Here is a 15947-nt window from a genome sequence, read left to right as displayed (position 1 = left end):
AGAGGAAGGAGAAGGAAGAAGAGGAGCAGAGGAGGAAGGAGGAGGATGAGGAAGGAGGAGGAAAAGGAGGAAGGAAGAGGAGGGGGAGGGAGAGGAAGGAGGAAGAGGAAGGAGAGGAGGAAGAGCAGTAAGGAGAGGAGGAGGAGGAAGGAGAGGAAGAAGAGGAGTAAGGAGGAGGAGGAGAGGAAGAGGAAGAAGAGGAGTAAAGAGGAGGAGAGGAGGAGGAAGAAGAAAAGTAAGGAGAGGAGGAGGAAGGAGAGGAAGAAGAGGAGTAAGGAGGAGGAGGAAAGGAGTAAGGTTTCAGTGAGCAGCAGACGGTCAATGTCAAGCGTTCCTCTCTGTATGAGGGTGGGGGGGGGTCATGCATGTTGTTTTATCTCCTCATCAGTCCAGGTGTGTTAGGGGGCGGGGCCGAGGGGGGCGTGGCCTTCCGGCTAACGCGTTAAAGCGACACACGGTTTAATAGACTGGGGGGGGCAGCTGAGATGTTGGAGTGTGAAGAAGAAGAAAACGTCTCTTGAGATCAACGACATGCTGTTAAAGTGTCTTTAAACAGCTCGTTAGTGTGAGTTCATCTTCATCCAGGCTCAATGCATGCAGCAGAAATAAACATGATGAACATCTACAGCAGATCAACACCATCATGAGTCTAACATCTACAGCAGATCAACACCATCATGAGTCTAACATCTACAGCAGATCAACACCATCATGAGTCTAACATCTACAGCAGATCAACATGTAGCTCAGATGTTTCTAATCCCATCACACCTCGGTGTTCCTTTCACGCACATGTTCAGCTTCATGATGACAGAACTAGTGTCACACAACAGCAGCTCTTTAAAGGACTTTAAAAATAAATGTAAATTGATTCAATATTTTGTTGGTTAATAAAAATCCAATATTTTGAATTACACAAAAAAAATGTTTTAATATTATCAATTTAATTAAAGTAACTCATTGAAATAATAACAATTAAAAATGAACGCTCGTATGATTCCAGTGAAGCGTCATCATACGCTGCTCAAAATGAAATGAGTTCACTGGTTTACAACTTGTGATACATTTATATCTGATCTGCTTTATCTGTGAAGCCGAGGCTTTTATTGTGAAACATCTGCACCCACAGTGACTGAAAAAGGTTAAGAACTCTTTGGAAGGTTAATCCAGATCAGACACGTCTTTATACAGTGTTTTTATTACTTTAAAGTGATGGAGAGGTACATTATACTTCGTTGTTATGCACATTATATATACATATATAAATATACATATACATATACATATATATATATACATATACATATATATATATATGTATATATATATATATATATATATATGTATATATAAAAATAGATCTTTGGGTCAACTTCCACTGCCTACCAAAATAAGACAAACCCTAATGACTCCATGTCGTCTCTTAGACACTCGTGTCCCTGCTCTAGTAAAACGTGCCTGACTGTAGTACTAATGAAGTACTGATACTTATACATTGGTATTAGAGGTATTAAAGTAGCTAAATATGCTACTTTCATTCACTTCTCTATTAACACCGGTAGCGTAGCGTAGCGCTAACAGAAGCTGGATCAGTGACAGGAATAACTCACGCAAGGCATCATGGGAGTAGAAATACCACGGATACCACTAAACATGTGTACTAATACATCTAGCAGTACTGCTGCTGCTACTGAAGAAGAAGAAGAAGAAGCAGAAGCACTCACCCCTCTGTCTCGAGACTTAGCGTTGAACTTCACCGTCTTTAATCTCGCTCGCTCCTTCTTCTCAACCCTGAGACACACACACACACACACACACACACACACACACACACACATTCTGTTTCTTTAAATATCAGGTCACGTGTCACTGTGTGTGTGTGTGTGTGTGTGTGTGTGTGTGTCACTGTGTGTGTGTGTGTGTGTGTCACTGTGTGTGTGTGTGTGTGTGTGTGTGTGTGTCACTGTGTGTGTGTGTCACTGTGTGTGTGTGTGTGTGTGTCACTGTGTGTGTCACTGTGTGTGTGTGTGTGTGTGTGTGTGTGTGTGTGTCACTGTGTGTGTGTGTGTGTGTGTGTGTGTGTGAGGCTGACCGTCTCTTGCTGGGGATCACCCCCACCTCCTCCACCTCCCCCTGAGACGTCAGCTGTCTGGCCTGCCACCACTCGTCGTCGGAGGCGTTCACCACATGGAGGATGTCCCCGAACTTAAAGTTCAGACCCTGACTGGGCAGACCGGAGTCTCTGGTCTTATCGTAGTCAAACAGAGCTCTGCAGAGACACGAAGACGTCAGACTCATCTTCATCGTCCTCATCTTCATCACACTATCGAGTGGACAAACTCCACAAACATCTCAACTGAACACCTGAGACAGTTTTTATCAATAAAATAAAGTAATAATAATAATAATACATTTATTTTGTATAGCGCTTTAAAAAGGTATTTAAAGGTACTTTACATTGTAAAAACACAAACAGTAAAAGCAAGAACAAAATAACAATATAAAAACATACAAATATATAAACATACAAATATATAAATATCCAAACATAAAAAAATAACAATATATAAATATAAAAATATAAACATAAAAATATACAAACATAAAAATATATAAATATAAAAACATAATATAAAAATATAAAAATATAAATATATACATATAAAAACATGACATAACTAGCATCACAGGTTATTAAAATGATAATGATTATTTTTTAAATAAATAAAAATGAATTCAAATCCAATATAATAAATTACATACAAAATGTTATTATAAATTATTATCAATTAATTAAAGTAATTCATTAAAATGAAAACATTTTGTCTAATAATTAAAAATGAACGTACCTATAATTAGTATTTTTAATCTAACATGTTTTAATGTAAGAAAGACATAAATAGGATAATAAGAACGTTACGGGACACTAATCAGTTTTGAACCTCCATACGTCCCGCGGTGTTAAACCGGCGAGTCGTCGGCGTCTCACCTGACGTACAGAGACCTCTTCTGACTGGTCCGTAAAGACCCGGATCCAGAGCTGATGCTGCTGTTCATCATCTGCTCTCTCAGGTCGTGGATCTTCGCCTCAAAGCGACTGTACTCTGCACAGAGAGAGGAAGAGCTCAGCACAACATGCAGGAAGTGAACCGTCCTAAACGTGTGTGAGTGGACATGTGACTGTAGGTTGGTGTGTCCAGGTGTGTCCAGGTGTGTCTTACCCTCCGGCCTGTAGTGGGCGATGATGGTCACCGTCTGCCCGGCGTTCTTCAGGGCGGCGGCCGCCTGTTCGTGGGTGGCGTTACGGAGGTCCACCCCGTTCACCTGGAACCAGACGACAGCGGTTATTACAATTTATCTCTAAATACCAAACATGTTTCAAGTGTCCAAGTGTCAAATATGTGTGTGTGTGTGTGTGTGTGTGTGTGTGCGCGCGCACGTACAGAGACCAGCCTGTCTCCTTTCCTCAGCTCTCCACAGAGGTCTGCTGGTCCTCCAGCGAGGATGAAGGAGATGAAGATGCCCTCTCCGTCCTCTCCGCCCACGATGTTGAAGCCCAGTCCGGTCGCTCCTCTGTGCAGCACCACCTTCCTGGGCTCCCTGCTGGACCACACAGCTGTCAATCATCCTGTCATGTGACCTCTCACACACAGCTGTCAATCATCCTGTCATGTGACCTCTCACACACACAATTAAATGTCCTGAACAAATAAGGATTCAGCTCCACACATAATAATATAATAATTCATATTAAAACGTGTTGGTGGCGTTGTGTGTGACTGCAGGTTTCCAGCAGCAGAGGGCGCCCCGCCTCTCTGCTGCGTCCTCATGTGTGTATCTGCTCTCAGGTTACTGCTTCACTGATCAAACCGGCTTTGGTAGCAGAACGTGAGTATTTAAACGTGTGTAATCTGAGTTCGCTTCATCCAAGGACTCATTATTAAAAATATGAATAAAACATCTGAAAGTATTGGTACAGTGTTTGAAGAACAGAGCGGTTTTAGTGGTTTTGTTTCTCGTGCTCACCGGGTGACGTCGTCGTCTCCCAGCATGCTCTTGGGGGTCGGGGAGAAGCGTCCCGAGGAAGCCGGCGGGGGGAGGGGCTGACCCAGGAAGTTGGGGGGGCTGATATGGTTCTCCATGATCTGAGAGTACGCTGAAACAAGAGACACAAATAAGATGTCACACAACCAGAGACGCAGACTTCACATTCAAATAATAAAATAACAAGAGTTTGATGAGCTGAAGAGGTCAGATGTCCACGTCCTCCATCGCGACACTCACTGAGAGCTGCAGAGTCCTACATCCATCTGGTCCTTCACCTGCTCAGACCCTCACCTGTCGGGCTCCTGTTACCGTCTGATGGGACGAGACCGGGAGCCTCGAGGGGGTCGTAAACTAAAACTAGTGAGAAACCCGAGCTGTTAGAGCGCTCTGTGGAAACCCACGGACACGTTCTTTAAAATCTGCATAATGCTGATGAGTCAACCTCAGCCGCCATGTTCTCTTATGAGAATAAAATCATCCATCACCATATAAGTAGTGTCATATTGATATTTTGAGTCACTTTCTGTTAAATCAATTGAGTAAAATATATGAAAAAATATTTGTAAAATATATGAAAATTATGAGTAGAATCCCCCCCCCCCCCCCAAAAAAAGTGAAATATCTGAAAAATATTATAAATAAAATGTCAGAAAATATTAGTAAGATTTCTGAAAAATAATCTGTAAAATATTTTTAAAAAGGAATTTGGAATAAATATGAATTAAAAGTTAAATATCTAAAAATCATTAGAGCAACATTCTAAATAAAAGATACATATCCAGAAAGAAATCTGTACAATATCCAAATAATAGGCACAAATATAAAAAAAACCTGGTAATATATACAATATTAATACAAATATTCAAAATAAAAGTAGAATATCTGAATTGTTTTTGTAAAATATCCCCCAAAAAATGTAAAATATGAAAACAACATAAAACATAAAGTATCTGAAAGTGTTAGTAAAATGTCAGATCATTATTTTTAATATAACGGAAATGTTTAAGTAAAGTATCCGAAAATCATTGTTTTTGTATAACAGTGAAATAAATACTTGACAAATCAAAGAAAAAAGAAAAAGATTTATCAAAACTCTGTAACATACAGATCTTGTCAGATGTGACATTTTGCAGACGACACATCAGCTGTAATTTAATAATAATAATTTAATCTCAATAAACAGATTCAAATGATGCAGAAATAACTACATAATGATGCAGATTTGTAAAAGTCTGAATTCATGTTGTGTTAGTTCTGACCTCAAAACGACAAGCAAACAACTTTTAAAATGTTTTCTGAATGGAGTTTGGTTTGATCAGTGCTAAGCTATGCTAACGAAAGACGTCGAGGAAAGACGTCGAGGAAGGACGTCGAGGAAAGATGTCGAGGAAGGACGTAGAGGAAGGACGTCGAGGGATGATGTCGAGGAAGGACGTAGAGGAAAGACGTTAACGTCCTGAAATCAGCTCAACTTGTATTTTCTTAGGTTCATAAAAGTGTTTGTTCACTTCACTCATGAATCTGATCCGACTGGTGCAAAGCATGATGGGACGGCCGGCTGATTCATCACATGTTTGTGTTCCTTCCTCCTTCGTTACCTCCGGCTCAGATCCTCGTCCCCTCGAGGCAGCACATCAGCTCACATCTGGAGGATTAAAGCCTGTGATGCAGCTCCACTGACTGGATTTACAGCTCGTCCTTCACGCCTCTTCACCATCAGCAGAGGAGGAGGGGGACGAAGGGGGCGGGGGTCTTTAGAGGAAACATGGAGTCTGTAGAGGTCTGATTTCTTTTGATGTTCTTCACTTATTACCTGCACAAAATGTGATCGTTGATCTCTAAAAGTTATATTTTCGATCCAAACTCCATTCAGAAAACAAGCGTTTTAAAAGTAGTAAGCTTGTCGTCTCACAGACCTGATGAAGCGTCAGACTTCTTAATAATCAGCATCATAATGCAGTTATTTCTGCATCCTTTTCTACCCGTTTACTACCATTAAATATGAGTTAAACCTGTTTATTTTGGGTCCATACCGCTGCAGTGATGCAGTGGTTGATGTCGGTGTAGCATGTGTCGGTGTAGCTTGTGTCGGTGTAGCTTGTGTCGGTGTAACTTGTGTAGGTGTAGCTTGTGTCGGTGTAGCTTGTGTCGGTGTAACTTGTGTAGGTGTAGCTTGTGTCGGTGTAACTTGTGTAGGTGTAGCTTGTGTCGGTGTAACTTGTGTAGGTGTAGCTTGTGTCGGTGTAGCTTGTGTCGGTGTAACTTGTGTAGGTGTAGCTTGTGTCGGTGTAGCTTGTTTCGGTGTAGCTTGCTTCGGTGTAGCTTGTGTCGGTGTAGCTTGTGTCGGTGTAGCTTGTGTAGGTGTAGCTTGTGTTGGTGTAGCTTGTGTAGGTGTAGCTTGTGTCGGTGTAGCTTGTGTAGGTGTAGCTTGTGTAGGTGTAGCTTGTGTCGGTGTAGCTTGTGTAGGTGTAGCTTGTGTCGGTGTAGCTTGTGTCGGTGTGTAAAATGAAGGCGTCGCTCACAGTTGGTGAGGTCAGGCGGGGCGAAGCTGTCGTTCATGAAGACACTGTTGGGTTTTGCCACTTTCAAGTAGACCACGTCAGGAGTGTTTTTCAAGGCAGTGACGGCGTGTTCGTGGCTCACCTCCTCCAGGTTAGCGCTGTTCACCTGAGAGGAGACAGGAGAGGACAGAGGAGAGAGGACAGAGGAGAAAGGACGGAGGAGACAGGAGACATGAGAGAGGACAGAGGAGGGAGGAGACACCCGAGTCAGCAGAAACAAACCGCACAGTAACCAGGAAGAGAGCTGTTTTACAGAGGGACACTGTTTGCTCTACTCTGTGATGGAAGTATTCACATCATTTACTGTGGTAAATACTACGCTAATACTACACTGTGGAAATACTTCACGAAAGTTTTTTGTACCGCCACTACTACTACTACTACCTCTACCACCACTACTACTACGACAGAGATAGACAGACGTCGGTGGACGTGTTGGACAGAGACAGACAGACGCTGGTGGACATGTTGGACAGAGACAGACATGGTGGACAGGGACAGACAGACGCTGGTGGACATGTTGGACAGAGACAGACAGACGTTGGTGGACATGGTGGACAGAGACAGACAGACGTTGATGGACATGGTGGACAGAGACAGACATGCTGGGCAGAGACAGACAGACGTTGGTGGACATGGTGGACAGAGACAGACAGACGTTGGTGGACAGAGACAGACATGTTGGACAGAGACAGACATGTTGGACAGAGACAGACGTCGGTGGAAAGAAACAGACAGACGTTGGTGGACATGGTGGACAGAAACAGACATGTTGGACAGAGACAGACAGACGTTGGTGGACATGGTGGACAGAGACAGATGTGGTTGGACAGAGACAGACGTGGGTGGACATGTTGGACAGAGACAGACATGTTGGACATGGTGGACAGAGACAGACGTGGTTGGACAGAGACAGACGTCTTACAGCCAGCAGTTTGTCTCCGATCTGCAGCCTCCCGTCTTTATGTGCAGCTCCTCCTTCGATGACCTTGGTGACGTAGATGCTGTTGTCTCCCGGGATGTGCTGGTTTCCAACTCCGCCTGCTATACTGAAGCCAAGACCTGCAACACACCGGGACCGGGAACCAGACCGTTAGGAACCATCGTCGTGCCCCTCGCAGCGAGCTTCATACGACTTCACCTCCTCGTCACCTTTGGGTCCTTTCACCAGCTTGATCTCCATCACTTTCTCAGAGACGGGTTTCCTCCGGCGGACGTAGAGTCGGACCAGAGAGCCGGCCTCCTTCAGGGCCTCCACGGCTCGGCTGTGGGTCACGTCCCGGACGTCCGCCTCGTTCACCCGCAGGATGACATCGTTGACCCTGAAACACAGGAAGTCACCGGTCAAAATACCACCACTGTAGGTTCAATTAAAGAAAATATACGAGGCCAAGGGAAGGAGATCCAAGCTCCACAGAAACAGGAAAGAAATACTTTTCTCTTCACATCCCTTCACTTGTTCTGGACTTCCTGTCCTCCATTCATAAAGCCTATGGAGCTGCTACTATGTTAGCTTAGCATAGCACTGATCAAACCAGACTCCATTCAGAAAACAAACATTTTAAAAGTTATTTACTTGTCGTCTAGAGGATCGAACGCACAAAACATGAATTCAGACTTTTTACTAATCTTCATCATTGCGTAGTTATTTCAGCATGACTTGAATCAGTTTATTGTAATTAAATCACAGTTTTATTTAAACTTCATGAACACGCTGTACTCGTATCTTCTTGTATTTCCTGTGTTCGGTCCTCGTTTCAACACGTTTCCTGCTGTTGAATCTGTGTTTTGTAGTTTTTGTGAACTGTTCATGTTTCATTCATGTCTTCTCTTCTTCTTCGTCTGTAAGCGACCGGAGCTTTCAGTCAGAAACATGAGCTTCACACGAGGTTCATCTGCTAGAGGCAACCTGAGACATCATCGTCCTCTTCATCTTCATCATCACCAGCTGGATCAGCTGCATTATGAATGAAGGTGTGAAAGGCACTGCAGGGGATTGTGGGTAATGGACACCACCTCTTAAAGGGCCGGTAGGTTGTATGAGGTACTTCTACATACTCTGTGTATTACTACAGCAGTACTAACCCTGCTCTGATGCAAATGACACCATTTTGTAAAAGTTTGTTTCTTTATATTATTTCCATTTATTTATTATAATCTTTTATATTATTTGTATTATATTATTTATTTTGTATTAATATATTTTGTGTGTACATATGTACGTGTATTTATATGTATATCTGCTAAATGATTATCACTATAATTATTTTATCATATGCCTTTTATTTTTGAGGGGCTGTTCTAATTAAATGACAGAAGAGTAGAATCACTGTTTCTATGAATGGAGTCTGGTGCGTCTGTAGACGGTCTCACCTGAGCCGTCCGTCCTGTGCAGCGGCTCCTCCAGCTATGACTTTGGTGATGAAGATGCTGGGGTCTTCACCGATGTGGGGGTTGTCGGTGCCGCCCGCGATGCTGAAGCCCAGTCCAGAGTTCCCCTGGACATGTGGAGCGATCACAGGAGAACACGAGTTAACGCAGACTAAGCTCCTGGTTGGACGTGATCTGAAACACGACTCATTTACAGCCGGTGGAGACGTGCCCTCCTATCAACGCATTCACTAGACGGTAAACAGGAAATGACACGCGTTAGTGTGTCGTAGCTCCTGATGCACACAAGCTGTCACTTTAGTGTGACGAGTCTGGGCTGAAATCACCTCAAAGCAAACATACATTCATCAAATGTGTCACTTTAACCTCAAAACGTCATGACTCAGAGATCTTACCCGCTCCAGAGTGATCTCCTCGTACTCATAGTCAGCCTCTGTCCCGTTCACCTGCACACACACACACACACACACACACACAGACACACACACACACACAGACACACACACACACACACACACACAGACACAGACACACACACAGACACACACACACAGACACACACACACACACACACACACACACACACACAGACACACACACACACAGACACACACACACACACAGACACACACACACACAGACACACACACACACACACACACACAGACACAGACACACACACACACACACACACACACACACACAGACACAGACACACACACACACACAGACACAGACACACACACACACAGACACACACAGACACACACAGACACACACACACACACAGACACACACACACACAGACACACACACACACAGACACAGACAGACAGACAGACACAGACACAGACACACACACACACACAGACACACAGACACACACACACAGACACACAGACACACACACACAGACACACAGACACACACACACAGACACACAGACACACACACACACACACAGACAGACAGACAGACAGACAGACACACAGACACACACACACAGACACACACACACACACACACACACACAGACACACACACACAGACACACAGACACACACACACACACACACACACACACACACACACACACACAGACAGACAGACACACACACAGACACACACACACACACACACACACAGACACACACAGACAGACACACACAGACACACAGTATTCTCAGCTCATGTAGTGAAAGTATCAGTAGTATAAGTACACAGTATTCTCAGCTCATGTAGTTAAAGTATCAGTAGTATAAGTACACAGTATTCTCAGCTCATGTAGTTAAAGTATCAGTAGTATTAGTACACAGTATTCTCAGCTCATGTAGTTAAAGTATCAGTAGTATAAGTACACAGTATTCTCAGCTCATGTAGTTAAAGTATCAGTAGTATAAGTACACAGTATTCTCAGCTCATGTAGTTAAAGTATCAGTAGTATTAGTACACAGTATTCTCAGCTCATGTAGTTAAAGTATCAGTAGTATAAGTACACAGTATTCTCAGCTCATGTAGTTAAAGTATCAGTAGTATTAGTACACAGTATTCTCAGCTCATGTAGTTAAAGTATCAGTAGTATAAGTACACAGTATTCTCAGCTCATGTAGTTAAAGTATCAGTAGTATAAGTACACAGTATTCTCAGCTCATGTAGTTAAAGTATCAGTAGTATAAGTACACAGTATTCTCAGCTCATGTAGTTAAAGTATCAGTAGTATAAGTACACAGTATTCTCAGCTCATGTAGTTAAAGTATCAGTACTCACATAAGGGGGCGTGTCCAGACTGTCTGTGTTGACCACCACAGGGGGAGGGTTGGCCTGAGGAGAGAAGAAGAAACATCATCATCATCATCACCACCAGAGCCCCGCCTCCTGCAGTAACAGGCATCAGAGGACTACGCTGTCCTCGTACGTACATGGCGGCGCTTCACACTGCAGAGGAGACACTGCTGAAGCATGAAGACAACCAATCAACCACCAACTCTTCTTCTTCTAGCGTTTTAAAAAAGGTAGTAAATCTGTAATCCGCTCAGCTGAACTCTACACGATGACAACGAGCAGCCGAATATTAATAATGATAAACAACAAGGAGGACAAACATCTGTGGACGGACGGAGACAAACAGGTGGAGGAGGAAATAAAAAACAAACAAACAAAAAAATAAATAAACCTGTGACGTCGGAGGGATGACGGTGGTCTCGGCTGCGATTGGTGAGACTGGGATCACGGGGATTATGGGAGAGGAGGGCGGGGGGGCTTCTGCCTGCTGAACAATAACATGGTGAGGGGGAGGAGTCAAAGGTCAGACAACACAGTGCAGATGAAGAGGAGGAGGAGGAGGGTGTGTGTCCATGTTGTCTGATGTCTCTGGGGTGTGTTTGTTTTCATCGTGCTTAGTGACAGATGGGAGGAGTTTAACACGTACAGGACGGCAGTGTCAGAGAGGTCGGCCAATCACGGGAGGGCGCTCTGTTGATTGACAGATTACCCCCCCCCCCCCCCCCCCCCCCCCCCCCCCCGTCAACATGCTTCCAACTTTTTTGGATCCTGATGTGACAAAACTCGACCCATCTGCTGCTCTGAGGAGATTAAAGCTGTCCTGTGTGTGTGTGTGTGTGTGTGTGTGTGTGTGTGTGTGTGTGTGTATGTGTGTGTGTATGTGTGTGTGTGTGTGTGTGTGTGTGTGTGTGTGTGTGTGTGTGTGTGTATGTGTGTGTGTGTGTGTGTGTGTGTGTGTGTGTGTGTGTGTGTGTGTGTGTGTGTGTGTGTGTGTATGTGCGCGCGCGCGCGCGTGTGTGTGTGTGTGTGTGTGTGTGTGTGTGTGTGTGTGTGTGTGTGTGTGTGTGTATGTGTGTGTGAGAGCAGGGGGCAGATGTCCTTTTTTTTGGTGTGATTTATTGAGAAGCAGCAGACATTTCAATCAGAGAGTTATTAACCCGACAGCTCACAGTGACATCACCACTGAAAGGTCTTTAAGGAACCCGATTGGATGAAAGGGTTCTTCAAGAACATTGGTTGAGCTCCACCACGTCAGTCCTGGTCCTTTAGGGTTCCAGACGGAACCCTTGGAATATGAAAGGGATCTCAGTAGAACCCCCTGGGTGGATACTAGATGAAACCCATTAAATATAAACAGGTTCTCACTAGAACCCCCTGGGTGGATTCTAGATGAAACCCATTAAATATAAAAGGGTTCTCACTAGAACCTCCTGGATGGGTTCTAGCTAAAAACCCTGGAAAGATAAAGAGGTTCTCTGTAGAACCTCCTGGGTGGGTTCTTGTTAGCGACCCTTAGAAGGTTGAAAGTCCAGAGGTTTCTTGCCAGAACAATTTCATCATGAAAGGGTTCTCCGTAGAACCTCACCATCGGGGGTTCTGGATGGAGCATTTTACAGATGCTTCTAGGTAGAACCCTCCAAAAAGGGTTCTCCCATGAGACAAGCTGAAGAACCCTTTCAGGTTCTAGTTAGCACCTTTATTATTTACTTCAGTAAAAGCAGTAATACCACAGTGTACAAGTACTGCATTCACAATCTAACTAAAGTAAAAGTACAACAGTATTAGTTTCAAAGTACGAGTTAAAAAAGTAAAAGTTCTCATTATTCAGAATAATGTGTATTATATTGTTTTGGAGTTTTATGGAGTTTTGTATTTAAATCCCTCTGAAGGAATCCTAACGACTGCAATGAAGACTACATCTCCCATGATCCCACGCTGCTTCACCACATCAAAAAACGACATATAAACCGTTTAATCTAGACTAAAGACCAACCCTATTTATTTATACTAGTTATTCTCATTAGTCACAAATCATTTTTGATTGTATATCTCTTTTATATTATATATGTTTCTATTCAGACACTTCAGGATTTCGTTGTTTGTTTGATAAAAAGTGAAATAGAAGAGAAGTGAGCGTGAGGCGACCCCTTTAACCCGCTGACCTCCATTACACAAGAGCAGGCCGGTGGAGCGAACAGCAGCCGCTAACAAGAGCTCATCGACCGGCCGGCATCGACCGGCAGCCTACTTCTGGAGGGGGGGGGGGGGGGCCTGTTATGAGCTCATCTCTAATATCTATTTTATATTAACATGAAAACATCTCCTTCAAACTACTGGATTCATTCAAGTTCATCACCAGAACTACATTTTACAGATTACATGTGAACACATCACGATAACGTTATAATGTACCTTCACCAGTCCTCATGTTCACTGAGCAGAGCCTGAAGGCATCATAGTGTAACTGAAGTGAACCTCCGTTGGTTAGCCGTTAGCGGTGTTGCTAACGTTACTAGCTCTCCTCCTGTTGGTCTAAACACTGATTGGTTGTTTACCATGAAACATGATCAGAGACTAGAACCACATGTTCTACTGAGTACTTTTAGTCCTCAGTTAACTAAGAGCTCTTTAGTCCACATGTGTGGATTCATTATTTACAAGAAACGCATGAGCTCATCTCATCTAAACACAAGAATTAAAGAGATTCTTTGTGGAGAAACTTAAATTCACAGATTGTTTACGAGTTTCTTTGGTCTCTCAATCAGTTAAATATATATATATATATATATATATATATATATATATATATATATGTGTATATATATGTATATATGTATATATATATATATATATATGTATATATGTATATATTTAACATCCTACTGCAGCTCAAAACACTGAAGAGAAGGAAACATGAACTATGAGAAGCAGATAATAAACAAAAGAGTTTCAGGATGAAGGTTCCTCTGGTTTTACTGACAACAGAGTCACACACACACACACACACACACACACACACACACACACACACACACACACACACACACACGTCTGTATTGATTCTCCATAAACTGACTGTAACACACACACACACACACACACACACACACACACACACACACACACACACACACAGCTCAACCACTTCATTTACATTTTCATCAGTTGAGTTCGACAGCAGAGTGACGCTCAGCTGCTCGATCAGCAACAACACAATGAGTCCCAGAGGTCAGGGGTCAGAGGTCAGGACACCCGGGACAATGACCCCCCCACCCCCCACCCTCTACTCCAGGATGATGTTTCAGCGATGATGTTTCAGTATCGAAACAAAACAAAACAATTCAACTGCAAAGTTCTTGTTCATCTGAAAAACAGCAGCAGATCAAATCAACCCACTGAAGAGACGACAACCAATCAAGAGGCTGTGATTCAGAGACGCTGAGTCCTGACTGAAGTCTGGAACTCCCTCATCACACGTACGTGTCTTTAGGCCGTCTGTGTGTCGGCGGATCGTCCTTTAACCACGAGGTCGGGGGGGCTTTACAGCAGCTGACGGCTGGTAAACCGTCGAGGTCACGTTTCATGTTTGAACTCAGACTGAATCGTGTATTTAAGCGTGTTTATCCAAGCGTGCATGTGGATTGATTGAGGATCGTAATAAAGGTTTAATATTTGTTGGTATCTTTTTGTTACGACACTCTCACAGCTTTGACGACTCTACGAGCTCAGACTCTCTACGAACTCAGACTCTCTACGAGCTCAGACTCTACGAGCTCAGACTCTACGAGCTCAGACTCTACGAGCTCAGACTCTCTACGAGCTCAGACTCTACGAGCTCAGACTCTCTACGAACTCAGACTCTCTACGAGCTCAGACTCTCTACGAACTCAGACTCTCTACGAGCTCAGACTCTACGAGCTCAGACTCTCTACAAGCTCAGACTCTACGAGCTCAGACTCTACGAGCTCAGACTCTCTACGAACTCAGACTCTCTACGAGCTCAGACTCTCTACGAACTCAGACTCTCTACGAGCTCAGACTCTACGAGCTCAGACTCTACGAGCTCAGACTCTCTACGAGCTCAGACTCTCTACGAGCTCAGACTCTACGAGCTCAGACTCTCTACGAGCTCAGACTCTCTACGAGCTCAGACTCTACGAGCTCAGACTCTACGAGCTCAGACTCTCTACGAGCTCAGACTCTACGAGCTCAGACTCTACGAGCTCAGACTCTCTACGAGCTCAGACTCTACGAGCTCAGACTCTACGAGCTCAGACTCTCTACGAGCTCAGACTCTACGAGCTGTGACTCTACGAGCTGTGACTCTACGAGCTCAGACTCCACTACTTCTTTAAAGCCCTAACCTTTAGCTGTCCAACAGGTCACACTAAAGCCGAGGAGGTCTGGTGTCGAGGTACCTTGCTGAAGGAGAAAGGAACCCAGGGGATCTCCGGCCTGCCGGCCACCTTGGCGGTGCTCTTTGTCGGGCTTTTCTTCACGCTGTCCCGCAGGTTTAAGAAGCGACTGCGAGCTCGGTAGGACGCCGGCACGGTGCAGGCGGTGAACGTGGAGAGAGACGCCTGGACCGGAGGACGGCCCGTCTGAGGACGACCCGTCTGCTGCTGCTGCTGCTGCCGGTGGAGCTCGATGGCGTGCTGCCGGTGGAGCGGGTGGAGGTGGGCGATGGACTCCTGCAGGTTGATGTCGCTGCCGTTCGTGGCCCTGGAGGGGAACTCCTGATGGGGGAAGTGTGCGGTCATCGCTGGGCCGGTGGAGGAGGATCCAGAGGAGATGAATTATGGATGGAGTCCTTGTTTTCAGGGTCTCGGCAGCAGATCCAAAAAGAACTCAATCTTTGTTTCTCCAACCAGAGAGGCACAATGACACTCTCTCTCTCTCTCTCTCTCTCTCTCTCTCTCTCTCTGTGTGACACACTCCCTCTCTGGTCTTCTTCCATTCTGCTGCCAATTAATCGGCTTCAGTGAGCGAGGCCCATGTCAGCGGGGGGGGGGGGGGCATGAATAATCGATGTCGCCCCCGGATTCAGACACGGCGACGTGCGTGTCAGTGGGGGGGGGGGGGGGGGGGGGGGACTTCAGTGACTCTGGGAGAAAGAGTCACGAGGTTCATCCTCTGGGGAGTCGGGTTCAGGACGATTATGAAAAT

General features: G+C 44.6%; 1 protein-coding gene across 21 annotated transcripts in view; it reads right to left on the bottom strand.

Moving 5' to 3' along the window:
* Nucleotides 1-15947, bottom strand: part of LOC137884330 (discs large homolog 1-like protein) — an 81457-nt gene that overhangs the window by 11112 nt on the left and 54398 nt on the right. For 7 of the 21 annotated variants that reach the window (XM_068726087.1, XM_068726089.1, XM_068726094.1 and 4 more), the window contains 13 exons: nucleotides 11173-11268; nucleotides 10767-10820; nucleotides 9395-9445; nucleotides 8982-9106; nucleotides 7761-7930; nucleotides 7534-7670; nucleotides 6570-6714; nucleotides 4027-4156; nucleotides 3444-3603; nucleotides 3222-3324; nucleotides 2990-3104; nucleotides 2093-2269; nucleotides 1725-1791 (listed from right to left, as the gene is read on the bottom strand). In XM_068726087.1, the coding sequence (XP_068582188.1) occupies nucleotides 1725-1791; nucleotides 2093-2269; nucleotides 2990-3104; nucleotides 3222-3324; nucleotides 3444-3603; nucleotides 4027-4156; nucleotides 6570-6714; nucleotides 7534-7670; nucleotides 7761-7930; nucleotides 8982-9106; nucleotides 9395-9445; nucleotides 10767-10820; nucleotides 11173-11268 (1530 nt within the window). Of the gene's footprint in view, nucleotides 1-1724; nucleotides 1792-2092; nucleotides 2270-2989; nucleotides 3105-3221; nucleotides 3325-3443; nucleotides 3604-4026; nucleotides 4157-6569; nucleotides 6715-7533; nucleotides 7671-7760; nucleotides 7931-8981; nucleotides 9107-9394; nucleotides 9446-10766; nucleotides 10821-11172; nucleotides 11269-15199; nucleotides 15769-15947 lie in introns of those variants that run through there. The other 14 variants (XM_068726088.1, XM_068726090.1, XM_068726092.1 and 11 more) reach the window with 5 other exon arrangements.

Source organism: Cebidichthys violaceus, unplaced genomic scaffold (genome assembly GCF_023349555.1).
Source record: "Cebidichthys violaceus isolate CVI_PGR_0920_01 unplaced genomic scaffold, fCebVio1.0.p SCAF_38, whole genome shotgun sequence".
Lineage (NCBI taxonomy): Eukaryota > Metazoa > Chordata > Actinopteri > Perciformes > Stichaeidae > Cebidichthys > Cebidichthys violaceus.
The sequence above is the reverse complement of the archived record's forward strand: the minus strand, read 5'-3'. Positions and strand labels throughout refer to the sequence as shown.